Source organism: Nansenia antarctica (genome assembly GCF_963989245.1).
Source record: "Nansenia antarctica genome assembly, chromosome: 7".
NCBI lineage: Eukaryota > Metazoa > Chordata > Actinopteri > Argentiniformes > Microstomatidae > Nansenia > Nansenia antarctica.
The window spans coordinates 3,789,172-3,812,602 of record NC_137677.1 but is presented as its reverse complement, the minus strand read 5'-3'; the positions used below and the strand labels follow the sequence as shown (position 1 = coordinate 3,812,602).

At 43.3% G+C, this 23,431-nt stretch overlaps 1 protein-coding gene across 1 annotated transcript; it reads right to left on the bottom strand.

Annotated features, from left to right (window-relative positions):
• Window positions 1–947: 947 nt before the first annotated feature.
• On the bottom strand, window positions 948–21,992 carry LOC308161927 (tudor domain-containing protein 5-like; the record flags this gene model as incomplete). Its single annotated transcript, XM_080536007.1, has 18 exons — window positions 948–960; window positions 1,346–1,522; window positions 1,662–1,765; window positions 8,149–8,296; window positions 8,445–8,521; window positions 8,795–8,899; window positions 9,227–9,355; window positions 9,663–9,863; window positions 10,015–10,081; window positions 10,490–10,699; window positions 15,909–16,126; window positions 17,917–18,119; window positions 18,624–18,786; window positions 19,055–19,111; window positions 19,281–19,364; window positions 19,747–19,820; window positions 20,859–21,362; window positions 21,764–21,992. 18 exons carry the CDS (start codon window positions 21,990–21,992, stop codon window positions 948–950), a joined length of 2,763 nt encoding a protein of 920 aa, XP_080392133.1.
• Between the last annotated feature and the right edge of the window lie 1,439 nt (window positions 21,993–23,431).

Genomic DNA, 23,431 nt, shown 5'->3' with positions numbered 1-23,431 from the left:
TCTGATCCATTAGGTGTTTATTAATGCCTGTGTTATTTTTAAAATGTTGACATTTTTGAGTTAGTAATTAATCAAATACAAAGGTTCCATCTCACAAAACATAATGGAATGTAAAAACTTTGACGCTCAATATCTCTGAACTGCCCTAAACGGATAGAACCTTATAATTCTAAACGGAGATAGAACCTTATCATTCTAAACGGAGATAGAACCTTATAATTCTAAACGGAGATAGAACCTTATAATTCTAAGCTCACGATTTGTCCCACCAGGAAGAAGGGTCATTGAAGATGAGGTGTAATGACCAATGTGAAATGAAAGCAAGTCCCCTTCTATATACTGTTGTATGTATAATAATAATAATTCATTACATTTATATAGTGCTTTTCCGAGGCTCAAAGACGCTGACAATATATACAGTATGTCATTTAGCGAACGATTTTATCCAAAGCGACATTGCAGTGAGTCCATACATTTTTTAATACACAATACAATACTTTTCAAATACTTCACTCTGTTTTCTTTCATTGTCAAATATTGTAGTTTCTTGGGCTTGGAGGGTTTGGGACTGGGCTCAGGCTTCTGACTCACTACTTTGGGCTCAGGTGTGGCTACCTTCTTTGGGCCTGCCACGACAGATTTCTTGCTCACTGTAATGCAAATATATGCGTATGAGTGTCCAAATTCAAACAGTCACTGATTGCATTACAGGGTTCGACAGTAACGCTTTTCTACATGCCCGGAGCAAGTAAAAGATTTGCCGGGTTTGTTTGCGCGAGCCCGACAATAATATCTTCAATCCACGATCATCTAGTCTAGTCTCGCGCCTGTGCCGTCTGTTGTTCTTCCTGCACACAGGTAAACATATCCAGGATCTAGCAGCGTCGTCGGGCTCGCGCAAACAAACCCGGCGAATGTTTTACTTGCTCCGGGCAAGTAAAAAAGCGTTACTGTCCAACCCTGCATTGTAAGAGGAGAAGGAGAGTAGAGTAAAATCACAGAGTACAGTACTCATGCCTTCTCTTCTAGGCCTACTGTGGGTTACAGTATATCAGTCGCAGGCTCCAAGGCCATTAAGTTGCCAATGCCAATGGGAGGTTTGCACAAAGAGTTGAATTAAGTGTATATTTGAAATTAGGATTCAGGCCTATACAAAACAGCCTGCTCTGGTGGGGGGAAACTATCTTCACAGAAAGATGTATTATGTTTTTCTACCTGCAATATCACTGTTATGTGTTATGAAGGTGATCTATGCGTGTTAGTATGTACATAATAATTGATGTGTTATTGATTTGTCTGTGGTTGAGGTGTGTCATGGTGTTGGTCTGTGGTTGAGGTAGCCAACCTCTGGGCTCCAGACTGGGCCGTCTCAGCTAGCTGTCTCTCCAGGTTCTGGATCTTCTCCAGCGCTGCCTGGAGTAGCAGTCTCTCCAGGTTCTGGATCTTCTCCAGCGCTGCCTGGAGGGCCTCCTCTGCCTTCAGGGCCCTGACCTCTGAACTCTGGGCCTGGACCTCCACCCCCCTGACACACACACAGAAACACACGCACAGTCTTGAAACGATACATGTCAACAAATGTGAAGTACCATAATAATAATCATCTTTACGTCAACATAAACAAACAGACATACTGCATAAAAAGTATAAAAGTAATAACTCACAGAAGCCTCACTGTGGCCAAGGCATCAAAGGCTGTCTGAGTGCTGTCAGGGTGTGGACAGACAGCCATCTCCTCAGTGTGTGGACAGACAGCCATCTCCTCAGCCTGAGACACAAAACACAAAAGTAAAAAAAAAAAAAAGGGCATTTTTGCTTTATTAGGATAGTAAGTAAGTAAAGCTTTATTTATATAGCGCCTTTCGTACATGAAATGCAACTCAAAGCACTTTACAATAGAACATATACAACCAAAGACTACAAGGAAAGGAAAAAGCAGACAAGACAACGGTGGTGGGAGGGTAGAGGGAGCAAAATGCGACCGCCTACGTCGGGAGAGAGAGAGAGAGAGAGAGAAAGTAGAGACAGATAGAGACTAGGGCTGGGTTCAAAAAATCGATTTCCCGATTCTGAATCGATCTTCATTGAATGAGCGATTTATCGATTCATAAATCCCGAGATCGATTTTTTTTTTTTTTTTTTTTGCTTGCAGCTTCAACCCGCAACGAGATCTCGCGCTACAAGAATTTATCATATCTCACGCAACGAGAGGTCTCAACACTAAAATCTAAAAACATGGCGATGGCAGGGACACTCAAGTCACCACCAGGCTTAAAGTCAGATGTCTGGGTGCATTTTGGATTAGCAAAATGTTGGTCAATGATGTTCATTTATGTTCCAATAAAAAGTACATTCATGTAACTGCTTTGGAGTCAATTCTTAATGTAAACATTGATATGTTTAACAATGCTACATGTTATAGGGTTCCTTGAACCATTTATAGCATTAGTTCTGAGAATCTCTTTCATATTCAAGCAAAAAATGTATATTGTAACTAGATCGAATCGGAATCGAATCGAATCGAATCGTGAATCGAATCGAATCGAATCGAATTGTGAGCTGTGAATCGGAATCGAATCGTTTTGGGAAATCAGTGGCGATACCCAGCCCTAATAGAGACAGTAGAGAAGTAAAAGTTTGGAAACGTTATTTCAGTCGATTCTTCCTCCCCTTTAATAATACCAACTGGTATTGTATTTTATATCGTTTGAAAGCCTGATTAGTCACCTTTACAACGAGGTACAACTTGTCTTGTAAGGATCATGCATTCGTGGAATGAGCAACACAGATAAACGTGTGGGTAGCGGCCAAAGAAATGTGCCAAATCCCCTGCAATATGTGGCATAGTTGTGGCATGCAAAGTCATAGCGTTTTTGGTCTGGGACTTTTTGAGCTTTTTGACCAAAGCCAGGAAAAGAATAATAGGAACTATCCGCTCAGACAACAATTAAAAAGAGAGGCTTAAATGTGTGAAACCTAGATGGTCTCTTGACTTCTCTACCACAGCAAAACAATATATTGTGAAATATGTGTAAAGTTAAGCAATACACAGACGTATTTACTAGTTGACGAGCTAAGTAAAACACTTTTGAATATATATAATTATTTTTTTTAGGGAGGGAATTCAAGCACTTTCAATGACCCATGTCTATTTTCAAAAACTTTTAAGGACTTGATTTCTTTTTCTCAAATTCACAAACTTTCAAGGATTTCAAGGACCCGTGGGAACCCTTTACTTAAGTACAAACCTAGTAACAACATTTCGATAATGTTATAGTGACAAAATGAAACCCGCGTGTCTTAGGCTGCTAGCTAGTAGCTTCTCACGCCCGGTTTAACAAAGGAGCAAGTTCAAGTTGGAAAAGAAAGTTATCTATTAATGTTGCTGGCCAAAAGTGTCTTCTATGGATGCAATGCAGTTAGCGACGTCGATTATTCACGAGAGAGAAGTAAATAACATCAACTAAAGACTAAAGATGTATAGGTTTCTAAGTCGCTGTTCTCACACTTGAGCTAGTAGCATAGCCTAGCATTTCAATTGACTTCAGCTAGCGAGCTAATTAGCTACTATGACGCATCTGTTTTATCAACGTTGTACGCCAGTTACAGCTTGTAGAATACTTACTAAGCTGTCTATTCATATACAGGTTGTTCATTTAGAATTGTCTACGTTCAGCCAAATTAGATCATCGTTAATATTATTATTATTTACCTTAGAAAGAGAGGTTAAATACAGAAGAATGAAGTCTGGAAATGGAGTCTTCAATCAGCAACGCGCGTGCAGGTGTCAATCAGGCATCACGTGCAGGCAGGGGCGCCGCTAGGGGAGGTGGGTAAATTAGGACGATTCTAAGGGCCCATCACTGACAGGGGCCCAAGAGAATCATATTTTTAAATATATTATATTTATAATAATATTATTATTATCATAAGGAAGTTAACGTAGCCGACTTCAAATTATAATTCTATGTATTAAAAAAACAAACTGGAGTTTTGTTTCTCTATGTTTGACAAAATTAAGCCTTATTATTTACCCCTCTATTTATTCATTGCATGGTTCAGTCCACCGTTAATCAGCAGCGCACGTGCAGGTGTGCAGGTGTCAATCAGACAGCACGTGGTGCCACGCAGCAGACTGACGTCATTATCACGTTGATTTCTGTAATGACAAGATATAAACTCCTCCAAAAAAGTTTGGAAACGTTATTTCAGTCGATTCTTCCTCCCCTTTAATAATACCAACTGGTATTGTATTTTATATCGTTGGAAAGCCTGATTAGTCAACTTTACAACGAGGTACAACTTGTCTTGTAAGGATCATGCATTCGTGGAATGAGCAACACAGATAAACGTGTGGGTAGCGGCCAAAGAAAATGTGCCACAATCCCCTGCAATATGTGGCATAGTTGTGGCATGCTAAGTCATAGCATTTTTGGTCAGGGACTTTTTGAGCTTTTTGACCAAAGCCAGGAAAAGAATAATAAGAAGTAAACCACCAATAACAATACTACTATGTAGTAGGAATAATAATAATAATAATATAATTTGTATAATGATACTAACTGGATTTGATTCCCCAATCAATTGTAATGTAAAAAAAAATACTTGAGATTTTGTTTCAGAAGCTGAGTTTGGGGCCATAATGATAATCAATTACTTTCTTTAGAGGGACATGGAGGTCAATAACTAGTAATTAAAGTGTGTGTGGGAAGATGTGTGTCTTTCCTGGTCTGAAAACAGAGAAGAACTTACATCAGCAACAAACGTCTGAGTCTGCACATTCCCATGAGGGGCACTGTGACTCCCAAGACATTTACAATACATTTTTTTACGGTCGCTAAGTCGCAGTGTTCAATACTGAAGTCACAGAGTCACAACTCTTCATACAGTCAGCCAAGCAGAAGTCCATGTGGACCAAACTGCGACTCTTTCTCTGTGATTTGTGCATTGCTTTCATACAAAATGCATTCAATGACCACGGTCTCCAAAATCCACAACACTTCTTTCATTCAAACTCCCCCACCTGCAAAACACTATGTATTTGCAACACATTTTTCCAATGTTAACATACTGTGTTCAAAACTCTGAAGAACACATTAAAAACAGAATGATATGGTGCATATATGACCGAAAGCTCGTAATTAACTTTTGTTTTGTTTTGTTGCAGTGTTTGAGTGTGCAGATGCTGCTATTTTGCACTCTATTGATACTCTTCAGTTCCAGCACCTCAGCAAAGTCTGATAACAGATGAGCGGTACAGGATAAGTATATACTGTAGGAAAGTACATTGCATTTAGCAACAAAACGTCATATTTTGATTGATTTGTCAATCAAATCTAAATGGAAGGAAGATGACTGGCTGACAGTAGGGGTATACAGTAGTATCTGCACCTGTTATGTTTACAGTGGTACTAATACAATAACAAAGATCAAGCAAATGATTACAATACAATATTGTATTGTGGTACTATTAGTGGTACTAATACAATAACAAAGCACAATGAGTAATGGAGAACAATGTCATGTTTTAGTCTTTATAAGTCCAAGCGTTTTGTGAATATGACCATTATTGTGTGGTTATGTGTCTCTGCTTTTGTGTGTGTGTGTGTGTGTGTGTGTGTATGTATGCAAGTAAGTAAGTAAGTAAAGTAAAACCACCTCCTTCTCAGGTGATAGCAGCTGAGGGAGAACGGGCCGCCTGCGAGGCTCTCCGGGCCTCTCTGGACTCTCTGTCTGGGTCTCCTGCTGCCGTCCAGCTCCGTCTCCTCCAGCTCCTCCACACCCTCCGCCCAGCGGTGGTCCTCACCCTCCCCTCAGCCTGCCCCCCGACCTCTCACCTCTGACCCCCCCAGCCAATACAACCTCTACGACAGCAGGAGAGACCAGAAGAGAGGAAGATAACGATTCTCCTATGATGTAAAGAGAGACTATGGGGTGTCCCTTCGTGTTAACGGGATGTAGGGTGTAAACTTTTATTAGAACTTTTATTAGTAACAATTAACACAATTGTTACTTTACAATTAACACATTAAAAAAAAAAGATTCTGAGTGGGGCAGTCCCACTCATAGTTTTCATTTTATTAGACAGATACAGTGAAGACAGACAGGAAAGTAAGGAGAAGAATGGAGAGAGGGCATGTCAACAGGGCATGGGCCGGATTAGAACCCATGCCGACATGCCTGTGACCAGAACACCAGGTGTCACCACATTCTTGAGACCTTGTCAAAGACCACTGCATTTCGTGATGTTAGAATTATAAGGTTCTATCTCCATTTTTGTCAATTTTGTTTTTTACATAATCTGATCCATTAGGTGTTTATTAATGCCTGTGTGGTGTTGTTTTTAAAATGTTTACATTTTTGAGTTAGTAATTAATCAAATACAACGGTTCCATCTCACAAAACATAATAATAATAATAATAATAATTCATTAAATTGATATAGCGCTTTTCCGAGGCTCAAAGACGGTGACAATTGAATGTAATAATGGAATGTGAAAACTTTGACGCTCAATATCTCTGAACTACCCTAAACGGAGATAGAACCTTATAATTCTAAACGGAGATGGAACCTTATAATTCTAAACAGAGATAGAACCTTATAATTCTAAACGGAGATAGAACCTTATAATTCTAAACAGAGATAGAACCTTAGAACATTTTTTTTTTTTGAACTTTAAATAGAACATACATTTTTAATACACAATACAATATTGTAGTGTCTTGGGCTTGGAGGGTTTGGGACTCGACTCAGGCTTCTGACTCACTACTTTGGGCTCAGGTGTGGCTACCTTCTTTGGGCCTGCCACGACAGATTTCTTGCTCACTGTAATACAAATATACGCGTATGAGTGTACCAAATTCAAACAGTCACTGATTGCATTACAGGGTTCGACAGTAACGCTTTTTTACTTGTAAAACATTCGCCGGGTTTGTTTGCGCGAGCCCGGACGACGCTGCTAGATCCTGGATATTTTCAGACCAGACTAGATGATCCTGAGTGAAGATATTATCAAAGCGTACGGGTGATCGACAGGCGCGTACGCTTTGATAATATCTTCACTCCACGATCATCTAGTCTAGTCTCGCACCTGCGCCGTCTGTTGTTCTTCCTGCACACAGGTAAACATATCCGGGATCTAGCAGCTTCGTCGGGCTCACGCAAACAAACCTGGCGAATTTGTTACTTGCTCCGGGCAAGTAAAAAAGCGTTACTGTCGAACCCTGTATTATAAGAGGAGAAGGAGAGTGGAGTAAAACCACAGAGTAGAGTACTCTAGATGTCTTCTCTCCTAAGCCATGTTACTGTGAGTTACAGTAGATCAGTCAGCAGGCTTCAAGGCCATTAAGTTGAGATGTTTATGCCAATGGGAGGTTGGCACAAAGAGTTGAATTAAGCGTATATTTGAAATTAGGATTCAGGCCTATACAAAACAGCCTGCTCTGGTGGGGGGAAATTATCTTCACAGAAAGATGTATTATGTTTTTTACCTGCAATATCACTGATATGTGTGTAGTATTGACATAATAATTGAGGTGTGTTATTGATTTGTCTATGACAGTGGTGTTATGGTGTTGGTCTATGACAGTAGTGTGTTAAGGTGTTGGTCTGTGACAGTAGTGTGTCATGGTGTTGGTCTGTGACAGTAGTGTGTTAAGGTGTTGGTCTATGACAGTAGTGTGTTAAGGTGTTGGTCTATGACAGTAGTGTGTTAAGGTGTTGGTCTATGACAGTAGTGTGTTAAGGTGTTGGTCTGTGACAGTAGTGTGTTAAGGTGTTGGTCTGTGACAGTAGTGTGTTAAGGTGTTGGTCTGTGACAGTAGTGTGTTAAGGTGTTGGTCTGTGACAGTAGTGTGTTAAGGTGTTGGTCTATGACAGTAGTGTGTTAAGGTGTTGGTCTATAACAGTAGTGTGTTAAGGTGTTGGTCTATGACAGTAGTGTGTTAAGGTGTTGGTCTGTGACAGTAGTGTGTTATGGTGTTGGTCTATGACAGTAGTGTGTTAAGGTGTTGGTCTATGACAGTAGTGTGTCATGGTGTTGGTCTGTGACAGTAGTGTGTTAAGGTGTTGGTCTATGACAGTAGTGTGTTAAGGTGTTGGTCTGTGACAGTAGTGTGTTATGGTGTTGGTCTGTGGTTGAGGTAGCCGACCTCTGGGCTCCTCTGGGTCTCAGCTAGCTGTCTCTCCAGGTTCTGGATCTTCTCCAGCGCTGCCTGGAGGGCCTCCTCCGCCTTCAGGGCCCTGACCTCTGAACTCTGGGCACCGACCTCTGAACTCTGGGCATGGACCTCAACCCCACTGACACACACACAGAAATACACGCTCACACACACAATCTTGAAACCATACATGTCAACAAATGTGGAAGTACCATAATAATAATAATCTTTACATCATCATAAACAAACAGACATACTGCATAAAAGTAATAAAAGTAATAACTCACAGATCCATCACGGTGGCCAAGGCATCAAAGGCTGTCTGAGTGCTGTCAGTGTGTGGACAGACAACCATCTCCTCAGCCTGACACAACAAACACACAAGTAAAAAAATATATATATATGTTTTTAGGGCATTTCTGCTTTATTAGGATAGAGACAGTAGAGATTGACAGGAAGTATGGGTGAGAGAGAGAGGGGGGATGACTTGCAGCTGTCGATGGCCGGAATTGGACCAAGGACATGGCGATGATATGGCATGGATGGTTGACTTACTTATAATAGACATGCTTTATCTATTGTACACAATCTAACTCTTGTTCAATCCGAGGGCGTGATACAGGGTCAGAGGTCATACCTGGGCCTTGAAGTTGGCCTGTGTCACCCCGATGAACTCCAGCTTTGGGAGGTCAGGCAGCTGCTTCACTTCTTTTTCATTGCTCCCAACAGCAGGGTCTGCAGCCTAAAACACATCAGGGTTCGACAGTAACGCTTTTTTACTTGTCCGGAGCAAGTAAAACATTCGCCGGGTTTGTTTGCGCGAGCCCGACGACGCTGCTGGATCCTGGATATTTTTACCTGTGTGCAGGAAGAACAACAGACGGCGCAGGCGCCAGACTAGACTAGATGATCGTGAGTGAAGATATTATCAAAGCGGATGGGTGATCGACAGGCGCATACGCTTTGATAATATCTTCACTCCACGATCATTAGTCTGCTACAATGAGAGTGTGATGTGTGTGTGTGTGTGTGTGTGTACTGTTAGAATTGGGAAAGGGGAGCTCCTCACCTGGGGTGTGGCAGGGGTTTGGGTGCAGGGCTCTGGGGGTTGGTCCACCACGTCCATGTCTACTTCCATCCCCTCATCAAACACACCCTCGCCCAGATACAGGGTCACAGGGTTGAACTGCTCACACAGCTGAAAGAAGAAATACGTTTGACACAACAAATGGATGGATGCAATGGATCATTGTTGTTGAATGGGATATATACAGTACATGTATAAGCAAGTGTATGTGTGTGTGTGTGTGTGTGTGTGTGTGTGTAAATGGTAAATGGACTGCACTTATATAGCGCCTTTTTTGCTGCTCCAAAGCACTTTACAACGGCCTCTCATTCACACACACATTCACACACCAATGGCGGCAAGCTGCCATGCAAGGCACTGGCCCGCTCACTGGGAGCAATTTTGTGTGTGTGTGTGTGTGTGTGTGTACATTACTGACCTCTGAGTTGACTGCAGAGGGACAGGAGAGCCCGTGGCCCTGGCTCTGCAGGACACTGTGAACGTACACGTCCTCCTCCGTGTCTGTCTCACACAGGAAGACCTGCAGGAAGTCTGCGTGGTAGCTGTGCAGAGCTGCCCACAGGAGGCGCTCACAGCACAGCTTCCGGAAGGAGCTGGTAGCGTTCAAACTCCAACTGCCCTGGAACACCAAAACACAGGCTTTTAATATGGAATGGGAGATAAGAGTGCTATCTGGAAGTCAATGGGACTCTATGGGAGCAATACAATGTTAAAAGCTTGGGGAGATTGGTGGTCAATAACAGTGATATGAGATGTGTGTGGAGCCTTACACCCATAGGCTTGATTCCACTGAGTGATGAGGGGATCGCTTGGGCCGGGAGCTCAGAGTAACAACACCTTGGGGTGAGAAAGCAGAGAGATGTAGGGGGACAACAGCAAAACAGACAAGGAGGCCTAACACTTGTCGTTAAAATGACTGTCACATTTACAGGACATTGATTTTACACTACAATATGTGGCAAGAAGCGGTCTCCCACAAAACCCCAAAAACATTTTAGTCTAGCCGTAGTCAGCGACGAAAAGACTGAGACTGCACTGGAATGTTTTCAGTTTTCATCAATTGGAACTGGACTGGAACTAAGAAAAATGGAGGTGACTTGGTGTGACTAGAACTGGTGTGCATCTTCATCTAAACACCAATGACTAAAAGTGACTAAAAAGCCTGCCAATATTAACACTGGTCTAGTGAAACCTGCCCATTGACTTTCATTGCTCTCTGTCTGAACTGGACCAGAAGAAGCCTACTTGAGGAACTTGAGGCTGGTCCTGTCCACAGTGGTGAGGTCCCCGAAGTCCACGTAGTACACCTCCACCTGGGTCTGGCTGAGGACGCGGTGGATGACGACCCGGTAGAACCACTCGTCTCTGGGAGCCACGCAGCACACCTGGCCCTGACGCACGAAACGTGAGGGAAGGGAGTACCACTCCGACACCTCGGGATAGGTGTAGCAACTCCTAGGAGGAAGAGGCGTTTCCCACAAACTCTGACATCATCTTGCAACTCGTTACATTACATTTTGGCCATTTAGCAGCAGACGTCTTTAACCAAAGCGAACTGACAACAAATAGATTTGTCTAAGTAAGTGAATCATATATCCATCAGTCATTGTAAGAAAACATAATCTATGCTAGGACCAGGAGCCATTGGCAGTCGCAATGCTAGAATAATTTTTTCTTTCTTTTTTATTCTATTCATGGTTCTATGTTACCACTCCAGATACAGGAATCTGACCTGATCATATGTGTGGTGGCCTGGGAAAACCCGTCGGATGTCGCTGGCGTTCGTTTGTGGCAAAGAGCAAAAATAGACGGAAATGTCCTATTTCGGCGATTTTGATATTATGTGGTATTCTAGTACTTTGAACTCCATACTACATTATGGTGAATAAACATTTTAAGAAAACAAAAGAGAAAGTACTTATTTTTATGTTTTTGTGGTGGGTAGTTTGCTAGCGAAACAACGTCACGTTGAACGTGTCTCATTCTCAGTTAAGCAACGCACGCACACGAGCGAAAGGAGAGACGATACTTCCACCTGTGTTATTGCCAGTTTACTGATGCTCACAATAAGCATAAAGTAATAAAATCTTAACTAGAAGACACACAAATGGATCTGTCCCTCGCATACCGACGAGGCGAGCAGACTAACACCGCATCACAAGCAGACAAACGAGACCGGACGATCTGCATAGGCTCCTCCCCCGACCCGGAGGAGAAAGGGGTCGGGGGCAGCATTTCTCACCTTTCACTTTTTTTGACATGATACATTAAAATGCTCATAACTTTTTAAAATAAAGGGCTATCTCAGTCATTCAACCAGTTATGAATAGCTGAGAACTTCTAATTTATGGAAATATAAAAAAATGAAAATGTCAAAATGCCACCATGTGAATGAAGGGTTTTCCCAGGCCACCACACATATGGTTACGTTCCAGGTCACCTAGGGGCTGCACAGATCAGCATTGTGCTTGCTGCTACTGTACATGTGGTTGCCTGAGATGTTAGACTCAAGGTATTGTGAGATCTGATAATCTGCAGCATGACTACAATGAAGGCAACCATTGACTCTATATTCATTTCCCATTCCCAATGGGAAATGAAAGTAGAGTCAAAAAGTAGGGCTTTGGGGAGGGCCAGGGAGATCATGGCTGACCCCGCACACCCAGGCCACAGCCTCTTCGCCCCGCTCCCCTCAGGCAGGAGGTCACTAAAGACTGTGAAGGCCCGACACGCACACAGCTTTTTCACCACGGCCATCCGGCTCCTAAATGCTGCTGCTGGTGTCCCCCACCCCTTGCACTATGATCAGGGGTGCAAACTGGTGATGGCCCAAAAAGGTGAAACGTTTTTTTTGTGGCTAACCTTTGAATAGCGCTAGCACTAATGGTGTTAAATAGATACCGCTAGCACTAACGGTGGTCTAACAATGATGCATGTGTAAGTAGCGGCAGCCCTGACCTCAACACCTGCAGAATTACTTCTAAAACAGTTTACTGTGACTGTGTTCTCTATGCTGTCTGGAACTGCACCTAGTTCCCTGAAGCTAAAAGTTATTTCAACAGCAGCGTTGTTGAAAGTTTAGCAGACAGGAAGATTAGTTAGCTCGCGCATCATGAAAAAAGCTAGAGCTAAAAAAACAAGACAACAACTAGTATGTTGCATATTAGAGACCTGTCATAGATGAATGGAAATAAAATGTATTTAAAAAATCTATAAATATAATATAGTTAAAGACAAAATTGTTAAAAACCAATTCCAATTGAATAAGAAAAATAAAGTAATATTAGTCCCCAGAAGAAGGGGGGGGGGGGCAGAGTTTCAGTGCAGACACAAACACCTGTGTACTTCCTCATCATCGTTGTACACTTCCTTTTCTACTGAGGGCAGCAACAACAGTCTCACATTCAGCTGTCAGTCAGGCACACATGCTAACGCAGCTACACAGACAGAGAGACTATACAGTAGAGCTGAGGTAAAGTTAGAATAAAAAGTATTGGAAAGATGTCTGAGGTTATCCATGCCAACCCTGACAAGGATGAAAACGTCAGGTTCCACAGAGGGGAGGTGGAGGAGAGGATTGTGGTCAGAGAGTCTCATCACTCAGGTCAGTAACTAATAACTGTCCTCACTCAGGTCAGTAACTAATAACTCTCACTCAGGTCAGTAACTAATAACTGTCATCATGAATCATGCTTGTGATTTCTGAATCTCCCTTTTCTGATGACACACACACACACACACAGCTGAAACAGAGTAAGACTTATGGATTTAAAATGCACATACTGTAGAGACTCATTTTTAAATGGTTGGTATATTTGGAAAAATGTTTGTAAGGCCTAAATATTCACCTTTCAAGTTCAGTGTCAATGTCGTTGATAGAGTTACTTCCTCTCTACCAAACTGTATATATGGTCTCTTACTGCATCTAGCTGTATCAGCATGTAGCATGTCGCTAACTGAATGTGACCCTGTGGTGGTTTTTGCCCTCAAAAGAAAGGAATGAGTAAAAAGAGGAAGAATATTAAAAACAGTATAAAAGGTAATTGTAGTGAGAACTTGTCTAGGTGTGAACACACACACACACACACGCACACACCCATACACACACACCCATACACACACCCGCACGCACACCCATACACACACACGCACACACACACACACAGCATGCTGTCCACACACACATCCATACACACACACACACACACACACATAAACACACACAGAATGCTGTCCGCGCACACGCATAAACGTACTCACATGCACGCACGCACGCACACACACACACACACACACACACACACACACTCACACTCACACACACACATTAACGCTTCAGACACTTTTGTGCAAATGTCTGCTGCCATCTTGTGGACTTTCTTATACTTTCTTATTTTATCTAATTATTTACACATTAAAATCTCACGACTCTAAAGACATAGAATCAGCACAGATTCAAAGAGATATGAGTGACTAACAATCATCATTTTATGTTTGTTCATTGATATGAGATTCAGTGATGTAGAATGGTGTGTGTGTGTGTCTCTCTTGCAGGTAGGAGAATCCACATGCTGGTTGCTGGGCTGATGTGTGTTCTACAAGTCACACTGAACGTCTCCCTGCGTCTCGTCCACTGTGAGTCTCCTGACTTGTGATTATGATATTATCCTTGAATACACACATAGGGCGTTCACACCGGCAAAGAACCGTCTGGAACCGGCCGGCGCATGCAGACCCAAACTCAATTGGTTAGGAGCCTGAAAAGTTGGTTCGCAGCGGGTACCAGAAAATAGTGGTTCTCAAGCGCGAACCAAAACGTAGAACAGTCACGTCGTCAGTGGGTGTGTCATATTCTAGGCTGCAAAGACCAGCAAGAAGGAAGTAGACAAAATGTAATCTAATCTAAATCTAATCATTAGTGATCAAAAACAATATCAAAAGTTTCATTATTCTCTCTATCTTCCTCACATGCTCAGCAAACACACACACACGCACACGCTCGCAGACATGCGCGAACGCGAATTTCGTAAGCCATTTCTATTCCAGTAATGGAGCAGCTGGTTAGTAAGAGAAGGCGTGTAGAAAGTGTCTTTTGTTTTGTTTCATATAAAATTGTGTTTATTTCAGATACTGTAGTGGAAGATATTATCCTCATGTCCAGTGAAGTAGCTGCCATCTAGTTGTGACATTTTTGTTTATCCCGCCCCTTCATCACCCAGCGTTGATGACGCGGATGGTTCTGGTTACACTGGTATGAACCCTGATGGTTCTGGTTACACTGGTATGACCCCTGATGGTTGTGGTTACACTGGTATGAATGCGGGCTCGTTCGCCAGACAGCACCAAAGTTCGGAGGTTCCCGAACGCGAACGCGAACCGGCACGGTTCTTTGCCGGTGTGAAAGCCCTAACAGAGAGCTCTATGAAGAGAAACCACCAAACTGAATGTCACATGGTCGTAATTCTTATGAACTGAATCAGTTCAGTAGAACCTGATGGTGAGAACAAGTTATAAACCGCCAGGCTGTCAACCTAACCACAGCTTCTCCTGTCTCTCAGACAAATATGAGAATGATCACACAGACTGGTTACAGACCAGTTACAACAACCTGACTAAAGAGAGAGACGACCTTCAGAGGAAACTGAAAACCGGTTGTGCAGAAGGATGGATGAAGTTTGGCTGCAATTGCTACTTCCTCTCCACTGAGACTAGAACCTGGGATGAGAGCAGACAGGACTGCAGAGACAGAGGAGCAGACCTGGTGGTCATCAACAGCATAGAGGAACAGGACTTTATCATTGATTTGAATAAGAAATTCGTCTGGATTGGTCTGACTGAGAGAGACACAGAGGGGACCTGGAAATGGGTGGATGGCACACCTCTCAACACAGCGTACTGGGGTCACAATCAGCCAAATAGTTATAGGGATGATGACTGTGTTTGCATATTTAATTATGGAAGTAAACTTAATCAATGGTATGACTACCCATGTAGAGTGACACTGAACTGGATCTGTGAGAAAGTGGTTTATACATAATACAGGGGTGCAAACAGGTGATGGCCCAAAAAGGTGACACATTTTTTTTGTGGCTAACCTTAGGGGGGGGGGGATAGCGCTAGCACTAATGGTGTTAAATAGATATCGCTAGCACTAACGGTGGTCTAACAATGATGCGTGTGTAAGTAGCGGCAGCCCTGACCTCAACACCTGCAGAATTACTTCTAAAACAGTTTACTGTGACTGTGTTCTCTATGCTGTCTGGAACTGTACCTAGCTCCCTGAAGCTAAACGTTATTTCAACTGCAGCAGAGTTTAGCAGACAGGGAGATTAGCTAGCTTGTGCATCATGTGACATGGATGAGACTTAGTCTTAGACCGACCCCCCCCCACCACACCCAACATTTTTTTTGCAGATCTACACAATTCACATGGATGACCTATTTTGAGATAAAAATGGCTAATTTAGCAGAAAGGTGACAAGTTTTCACCCCTGAATGATGTTGGTTTGCACTGTCTTGTCCTGTCTTGCACCTGTCCTGTTGTAAACTGCGCTCCACTGTCCCAAACCAAATTCCTAACATGTTTACATGTCATGGCAATAAAGTCTTCTAATTCTGATTCAGTCATGTTTCCTCCCCGGTCTAAGCGGCACAGTCTCCTCACCTCATCTCCACCATCATGCTCTCCAGGGCGCGAGCCTCCCGGGTCTCGTGGAAGCGGATGAAGAAGTTGCTGGGTGACTCCACGTGCTCCACCAACACCTCTATCACCTCCCTAGGGTCCCTGGGCGTGGGCGCCCTCAGGCGCTGGCCCCGCAGGGCGTCCAGAGGAACCATACCTGCCATACACCGTACCTGCACGGCAGGGAACTTGGCCACCATCTAGAGGGGGGAGAAACACACAGCCATGAGTGTCCACAAACACACACACACACATGAATGTGCGTGTACACACACACACACACACACACACACACACACACACGTACACACACACACATTTTTATTGTCACCACAAAGACACTTTGTGGATTGAATGGGTTGTCCTTGAACATTTACAATCACCAAAGAAGATGTACAGGAGGTGATCAAAGATGTACAGAAATCAAACAACATCTATTCTTGTGAAATGCGTTTCGGTTTCAGCCTCAATTGTCTATGATGATGTATTTGGTCCAGCTGCCCTCAGGGGAAACAGAAGCTACAGACTGACCTTGAACAAAAGGGCAAGTAGGACCAGTTACTCTTCTTAGACCAGAGTCAGATCGTGAGTTTAGAATGATAAGGTTCTATCTCCGTTTAGAATGATAAGGTTCTATCTCCGTTTAGGGTGGTTCAGAGATATTGAGCGTCAAAGTTTTTACATTCCATTATGTTTTGTGAGATGGAACCTTTGTATTTTATTAATTACTAGGGGTGTAACGGATCGCCCCCCACGGTTCGGCACGCATGTGTACCGCGGATCAATTGCAAAATGTAACCAAGTAATAATATTACTTAATATTAGTTAATATCCTTTGTAAATCACAATGTAGAGTTGCCATGAAAAGATAGACGCGACAGTTGCGTGCTTTGTTTTACTCTAAAGCGCAATGATGGGTTGATAATGCAAAAAAAAATCTAGAACAACAAGGCTGCGTTCGTAAATTCGCTCTGGAATCTGATCAGCATTCATGGAACGCCTCTTGTCCAATCAAATTACTTGGTCCCTTTATGACGTCGGACCCAGTGTGCTCTCCGGCGCTATCAGAGCAAATTTACGAACACAGCCCAAGTGTTCATGGCGAGTCCTGCTAATGTTGGCGACAGAGAAGAACTCGAAATGCCTCCCTCGTCATTTAAATCCCATGTATGGGAGCACTTTGGCTTTGCTATCAATTATAACAATGACGGACAGTGTCATTGGAAGTGTGGTCGATAAAAAAGTTACGGTGTTTAAGCGTTGTGCAATGAGAAAGTCGTACGAGCATGGCCACACATTTGCCGCGACCCTGGTGTGTTGATGGGAGGCACGAAAAAGGCAGCTTGACAACTTCTGATAATGTAGCCAATTTTTTCATACCATGTTTAAAGTAAGGTTTCACTTTATTATTTAGTTAAAAGTGGCATAAAACATGTTTATTTGTCTGCTTTAAAGAGCCCAGTGATTCACTGCTGCAACCAGGTGCCTCCTCCCTCTCTCCTACTGCATCATTTAAGTTGAATGTGTGTTTCTGTTTAATATGTAGCCTAATGTTTGAGTGTAGAATATGTTATGTATATGTATATATATATATATATATATATATACACACACACACATATATATATATACCAGTTTTGACATCTTGAATGTTGTTGGGTTTTACACAGTAAAAGTGGTGTTTTTACAGAATTCGAGGAAAAAGCTTTTTATTTGTATGTTTTGTGTTGATCCGAAAAATGATCCGATCCGTGACTCAAAAACCGTGACACAATCCGATCCGTGAGTTAGGTGATCCGTTACACCCCTATTAATTACTAACTAAAAAATGTCAACATTTTAAAAATAACACCACACAGGCATTAATAAACACCTAATGGATCAGATTATGTAAAAAAATCAATTTTGACAAAAATGGAGATAGAACCTTATAATTCTAACGTCACGACCTGTCTTCTCAGACCCGAGTCAGACGGGTCTCTTCTCTCACCTGTTGGAAGGTGGTGGTGGTGATGCGGAGGTCTGTCTCTGACATCAAGTCGTTGTCGGCGGCGGCCTCTCCGTCCTCCCCGTCCTCCTCCTCTCTGCGCCCCTCCCAGGGCGACTCCCCAGAGCTGAAGTAATAGCCCTGGCTGGAGGGGTTCAGCCGGTCACCCTGCTCAGCATCGCCGGGGGTGTCGGGCTCTACAGACCCTGGCCAAAAACATCACATCAACAAACCTACGGACCTTTGGGGACAAGAGCCTTCAGCGTGGCTGCACCTACCCTCTGGAACTCCCTCCCCATAGTGATCCGCAATGCCCCCACCCTGGACTCTCTGTTCTCCAAGGCCTTTGGCCCCTAGTCACTGTTTCAGTTTTGTTTTGTCCTGTTTTTGTCTGTCTGATCATTCCCTTGAATTGTAAAGTGTCCTTGGGGTTTCTGAAAGGCGCTATATAAATTAAAGTTATTATTATTATTATTATCAGGGTGCTGCGTTTATAGAATGCCATGAGCTATAAGATACAGTACTCAGTTCTGCCCCTCCTCTTCAAATGACCCTTCCCCCAATGGGACAAATGGCTGTGATCTCTCAATAATGTGGGAACGCAATGGTATTAGCTGAATAGAATAGATAGGATGCATTTTTTACATTTTAACCATTTAGCAGACGCTTTTATCCAAAGTAACAATACAAATTGAAACCATCGAGCTGACCTGGTTGCGTGTGGCCGGTGTGTTTGGTGTCGGTGATCATCCAGTGGGGGCCCTCCTCCCCTGCCACAGGCCGCAGGTGCAGCGTGTCGCTCAGCGCACCAACCATCTCCGTCACGCTCAGGAAGCCACTCTGGGCCACCGGGAGCTCCTCCCCAAACATCCTCTGTTGACCAGGGGGAAATGGTAAATGGTAAATGGACTGCACTTATATAGCACCTTTTTTGCTGCTCCAAAGCGCTTTACAGCGGCCTCTCATTCACCCATTCACACCCATTCACACACCAATAGCGGCAAGCTACCATGCAAGGCCGGGGATCGAACCGCCGATCTGCCAACTTTGTGATCATTAGGCGGCGACTCTACCTCCTGTGCCACAGCCGCCCCGTTAAGTAGAGTGGAATATGTGTAACAAAGGAAACTAGTATAATTACCTTGTATTCGGCATGAAGATCATGTATTGATATCCCTTCACTGTTCTGAGCAACAACCTAGAAAGAAGGAATCTTCACTGTCACCATCACGTGTGACTAGAACATTAGGAGTTTTCAATGATTTCGGTATCCACCCATAAAGGAGCAACTCAATAGTCTGGCTCCTGACTCATTTACTTAAACGAATGTATTGCTTGTAAGTCGCTTTGGGAAGATGTAAACTGACCTGGCGAAGGTTGGCCTTCAGCTCCTCACTGACGGTGCCCGCATGGCCGTTCTCCAGGATACGCTGCCTGAGCTTCTCCTCCAGCTGCATCGTGGCCAATCAAACACAACACATTCACTAGTGGTGATTGGGTGAGTTCCCATTCATATAAATGTGAAGTGCAACGAGACCAATAATCATATCTCATTAAATGTTCTTCACAAAAAAACATGACTTCTAGTAGGAGTGAACTCTACAAGCATTTAAAGTAATGTTCAGGGGTGCAAACTGGTGATGGCCTAAAAAGGTGACAACATTTATTTTTTGCCTGAAAATGAAGAAAATGATCAACATGGTTGATTCACATGGATTTACTATTTTGTGGTAAAAACCGCTAATTTAGCAGAAAGGTGACAAGTTTGCACCCCTGAATGTTAGTTTCACATACAGAACATTTACTATGAGGTAAAAAGAGAAACAGACTCACTTTTATGACACATCTTTCAAATAGCTGCCCCTGTTGGATGAGCTGTGGCTCAGCATCCGTCCGCACACTCAAATCTGTGCAAAAAAACTTAGTTTATTGCACGAACTTTCAGTCATAAACCTTCTTCAGGGATAAAGCAGACAATTGAATGCAGTGGTATAAAGGCTTCAAACAACATCACTTAATTAGCCAATGCACAACATCTGTGTCAAATCTTTCACCTAGTGGCTAGGCATCATGGGAATTGTAGTCCTAGATTTAGTGGACTACAAAAAACATGTGTTCATGAGACAGGAAACACCTAAAAGTACATGAAATATTTACAATATATACTTAACAGAACAAAAAACTATAGAGAAATGCTACAAACATGCAGACATCAGGCAGTAGCCATCATATAGCATAGAACATAGTGTCTAAAGTAATTTATTCATAGCACAACACATGTCGAAATCCTCATTCAAGCCTAGGCGTTGTAAACGTTCTAGGGTGTGGATCCAAAAAAGCTCTCTGGCATAACCTCCTGTCCGAGGGGTAATTTGCTCTATGCCGCCTGAACCATTTAGCAGTTAGCATTTACCATTTACCACTTAATTAGAGTTTACAGGGACAGTCTCCCTGGAGAAAGTTAGGGCTAAGTAACGTACTGAAGGGCACACTAGTGGTGGTGTTCCCAGGCTAGTCCAACTTATAGCCATGTATAGTTAAAGGTATAAAACAGGGATACTGAATGATAGCATGCCCATGGACACAAGTGCTAAATGTAGTCCTGCTCAGAAAAAAGCCTTCACATCAGGTGCCTTAGGTGAAAAAGTAAATGTTAAAAAGAAAACGTGAGTTTAGAATTATACAGTTCTATCTCCGTTTAGGGTAGTTCAGAGATAATAATGAGCGTCAAAGTTTTTACATTCCATTATGTTTTGTGAGATGGAACCTTTGTATTTTATGAATTACTAACTCAAAAATGTTAACATTTTAAAAATAACACCACACAGGCATTAATAAACACCTAATGGATCAGATTATGTAAAAAACTCAATTTTGACCAAAAATGGAGATAGAACCTCATAATTCTAACGTCACGATCTGTCTACACTGTAGTACCAACCCACCTGTGTCTACCGCTGGCCTCGCACATGTGTCCGTCGAGGGGGTCAGCTGTGGTCGAGGTGGCTTTATCTGCCCCGTCCTCACCGCCGTCCCCCCACGCGATGCCATCAGCGCCCCACCCTGCGACGCCGTCAGCCCCATCGCAGGTGGCGCCACCTTCAGGGTCAGCAGGGAGCCCGTCCGGCTCGGCTTGACCGCCACCAGGTCCGCCGCGGCCGCCAGCATCTCCGCGACGGAGTAGAAGCCGAGGTTGACGAAGCACAGCGGGTGGCCGAAGTGGCGGGCGAAGCCGGCCTCCAGCTCCGACAGGCCCACGGGCCCCTGGGCGAGCAGCTGCCGCAGCTGTGAGCGCAGGTGAGCGGGCAGGGCCGGGGGGGCGTGGCCCCGCCGGGGGAGGGGGCTGGCGGGGAACAAGCCCATACTGCCCCTGTGTGGTTTGTTGGGCTTACGGACACGCTGCCGGGCCACCATCTCCCCTATGCGTCGGGTGCTTTCGTCCAAAACCGCTGCAGAGGGACCAAGGGATGGGAGGGGAAGAAAAAGCGAGGCAAAGAGTTGGGTTGGAATAAAGTAGTTTTTTCGTGCATACGTGTGTAATTTTACTCTGTGCAGGTCATAGTACTAAAATGGTAATGGTAAATGGACTGCACTTATAGCGACTTTTTTGCTGCTCCAAAGCACTTTACAACGGCCTCTCATTCACACATTCACACACCAATGGCGGCAAGCTGCCATGCAAGGCGCCGGCCCGCTCACTGGGAGCAATTTTGGGGTTCAGTGTCTTGCCCAAGGACACTTCGACATGTGGCCAACCGGGGCTCAAACCGCCGATCTGCCAACCTTGTGATCATTAGACGGCGACTCTACCTCCTGCGCCACAGCCGCACCACTACTAGACTGGGCTTACCTTTCAACACCAAGCTGCCGTCTTCCAAAAAGTCCATCTTCACCACGTCAGGCATCTCCTTGATCATGTCCATCACGTTGTGGAAGCCGAGGGACCTCAGAGGCAGCGGATGGCCCACGATGCAGAGGTAGTCCCGACTCAGGTCGTCCGGGGACAGGCCTAACTTGGACGAGTTGAGCACGGAGCGAACATCCTTCTTCAGGCCCCACAGTAGCTGGTCTTGGGTCATCATTATTAATGCCTGTGTGGTGTTATTTTTATAATGTTGACATTTTTGAGTTAGTAATTAATAAAATACAAAGGTTCCATCTCACAAAACATAATGGAATGTAAAAACGTTGACGCTCAATATCTCTGAACGACCCTAAGCGGAGATAGAACCTTATCATTCTAAACGGAGATAGAACCTTATCATTCTAAACGGAGATAGAACCTTATCATTCTAAACGGAGATAGAACCTTATAATTCTAAACGGAGATAGAACCTTATCATTCTAAACGGAGATAGAACCTTATGATTCTAAACGGAGATAGAACCTTACCATTCTAAACGGAGATAGAACCTCATCATTCTAAACGGAGATAGAACCTTCTCATTCTAAACGGAGATAGAACCTCATCATTCTAAACGGAGATAGAACCTTCTCATTCTAAACGGAGATAGAACCTCATCATTCTAAACGGAGATAGAACCTTATCATTCTAAACGGAGATAGAACCTTATCATTCTAAACGGAGATAGAACCTTATCATTCTAAACGGAGATAGAACCTCATCATTCTAAACGGAGATAAAACCTCATCATTCTAAACGGAGATAGAACCTTATCATTCTAAACGGAGATAGAACCTTCTCATTCTAAACGGAGATAGAACCTTATCATTCTAAACTCACGAGATAAGTACAAACCTAGTAAGACCATAGACATTTCAAAAATGTTAGTGACAAAATGAAAGCCACGTTTCTTAGGCTGCTAGCTAGTAACTACTCACGCCCAGTTTTTATTTTAAGGAGCAAGTTCAAGTTCAAGTTGGAAAAGAAAGTTATCTATTAATGTTGCCGGCCAATAGTGTCTTCTATGGATGCAATGCAGTTAGCGACGTCGATTATTCACGAGAGAGAAGTAAATAACATCAACTAAAGACATTTAGTTTATATTTTGGCAGTGGTTTTTAAGTCACTGTTCTCACACTTGAGCTAGTAGCCTAGCTAGCATTTCAATTGACTTCAGCTAGCGAGCTAACTAGCCACTATGGCGCATCTGTCTTATCAACATTGTACGACAGTTACAGCTTGTAGAATACTTACTAAGCTGTCTATTCATATACAGGTTGTTCATTTAGAATTAGACCATTATTATTATTATTATTTACCTTAGAAAGAGAGAGTTAAATACAGAAGCGTGTAACAGTCTCTCCACAGTGACTCTTCAATCAGCGACGCACGTGCAGGTCAGGTGTCAATCAGACATCACGTGCAGGTGTCAATCACGTGACGTTAGAATTATAAGGTTCTAGGGGTATAAATCACCAGCTTCATCACGATACGATATTATATCGATTTGTTTGTATGACGATACAATGTTTGACGATATCACAATGTCAGTCACGATACGATTTCGATTCGATTCGATTCAAGATCGATATGACGATATGATCGATATGACGC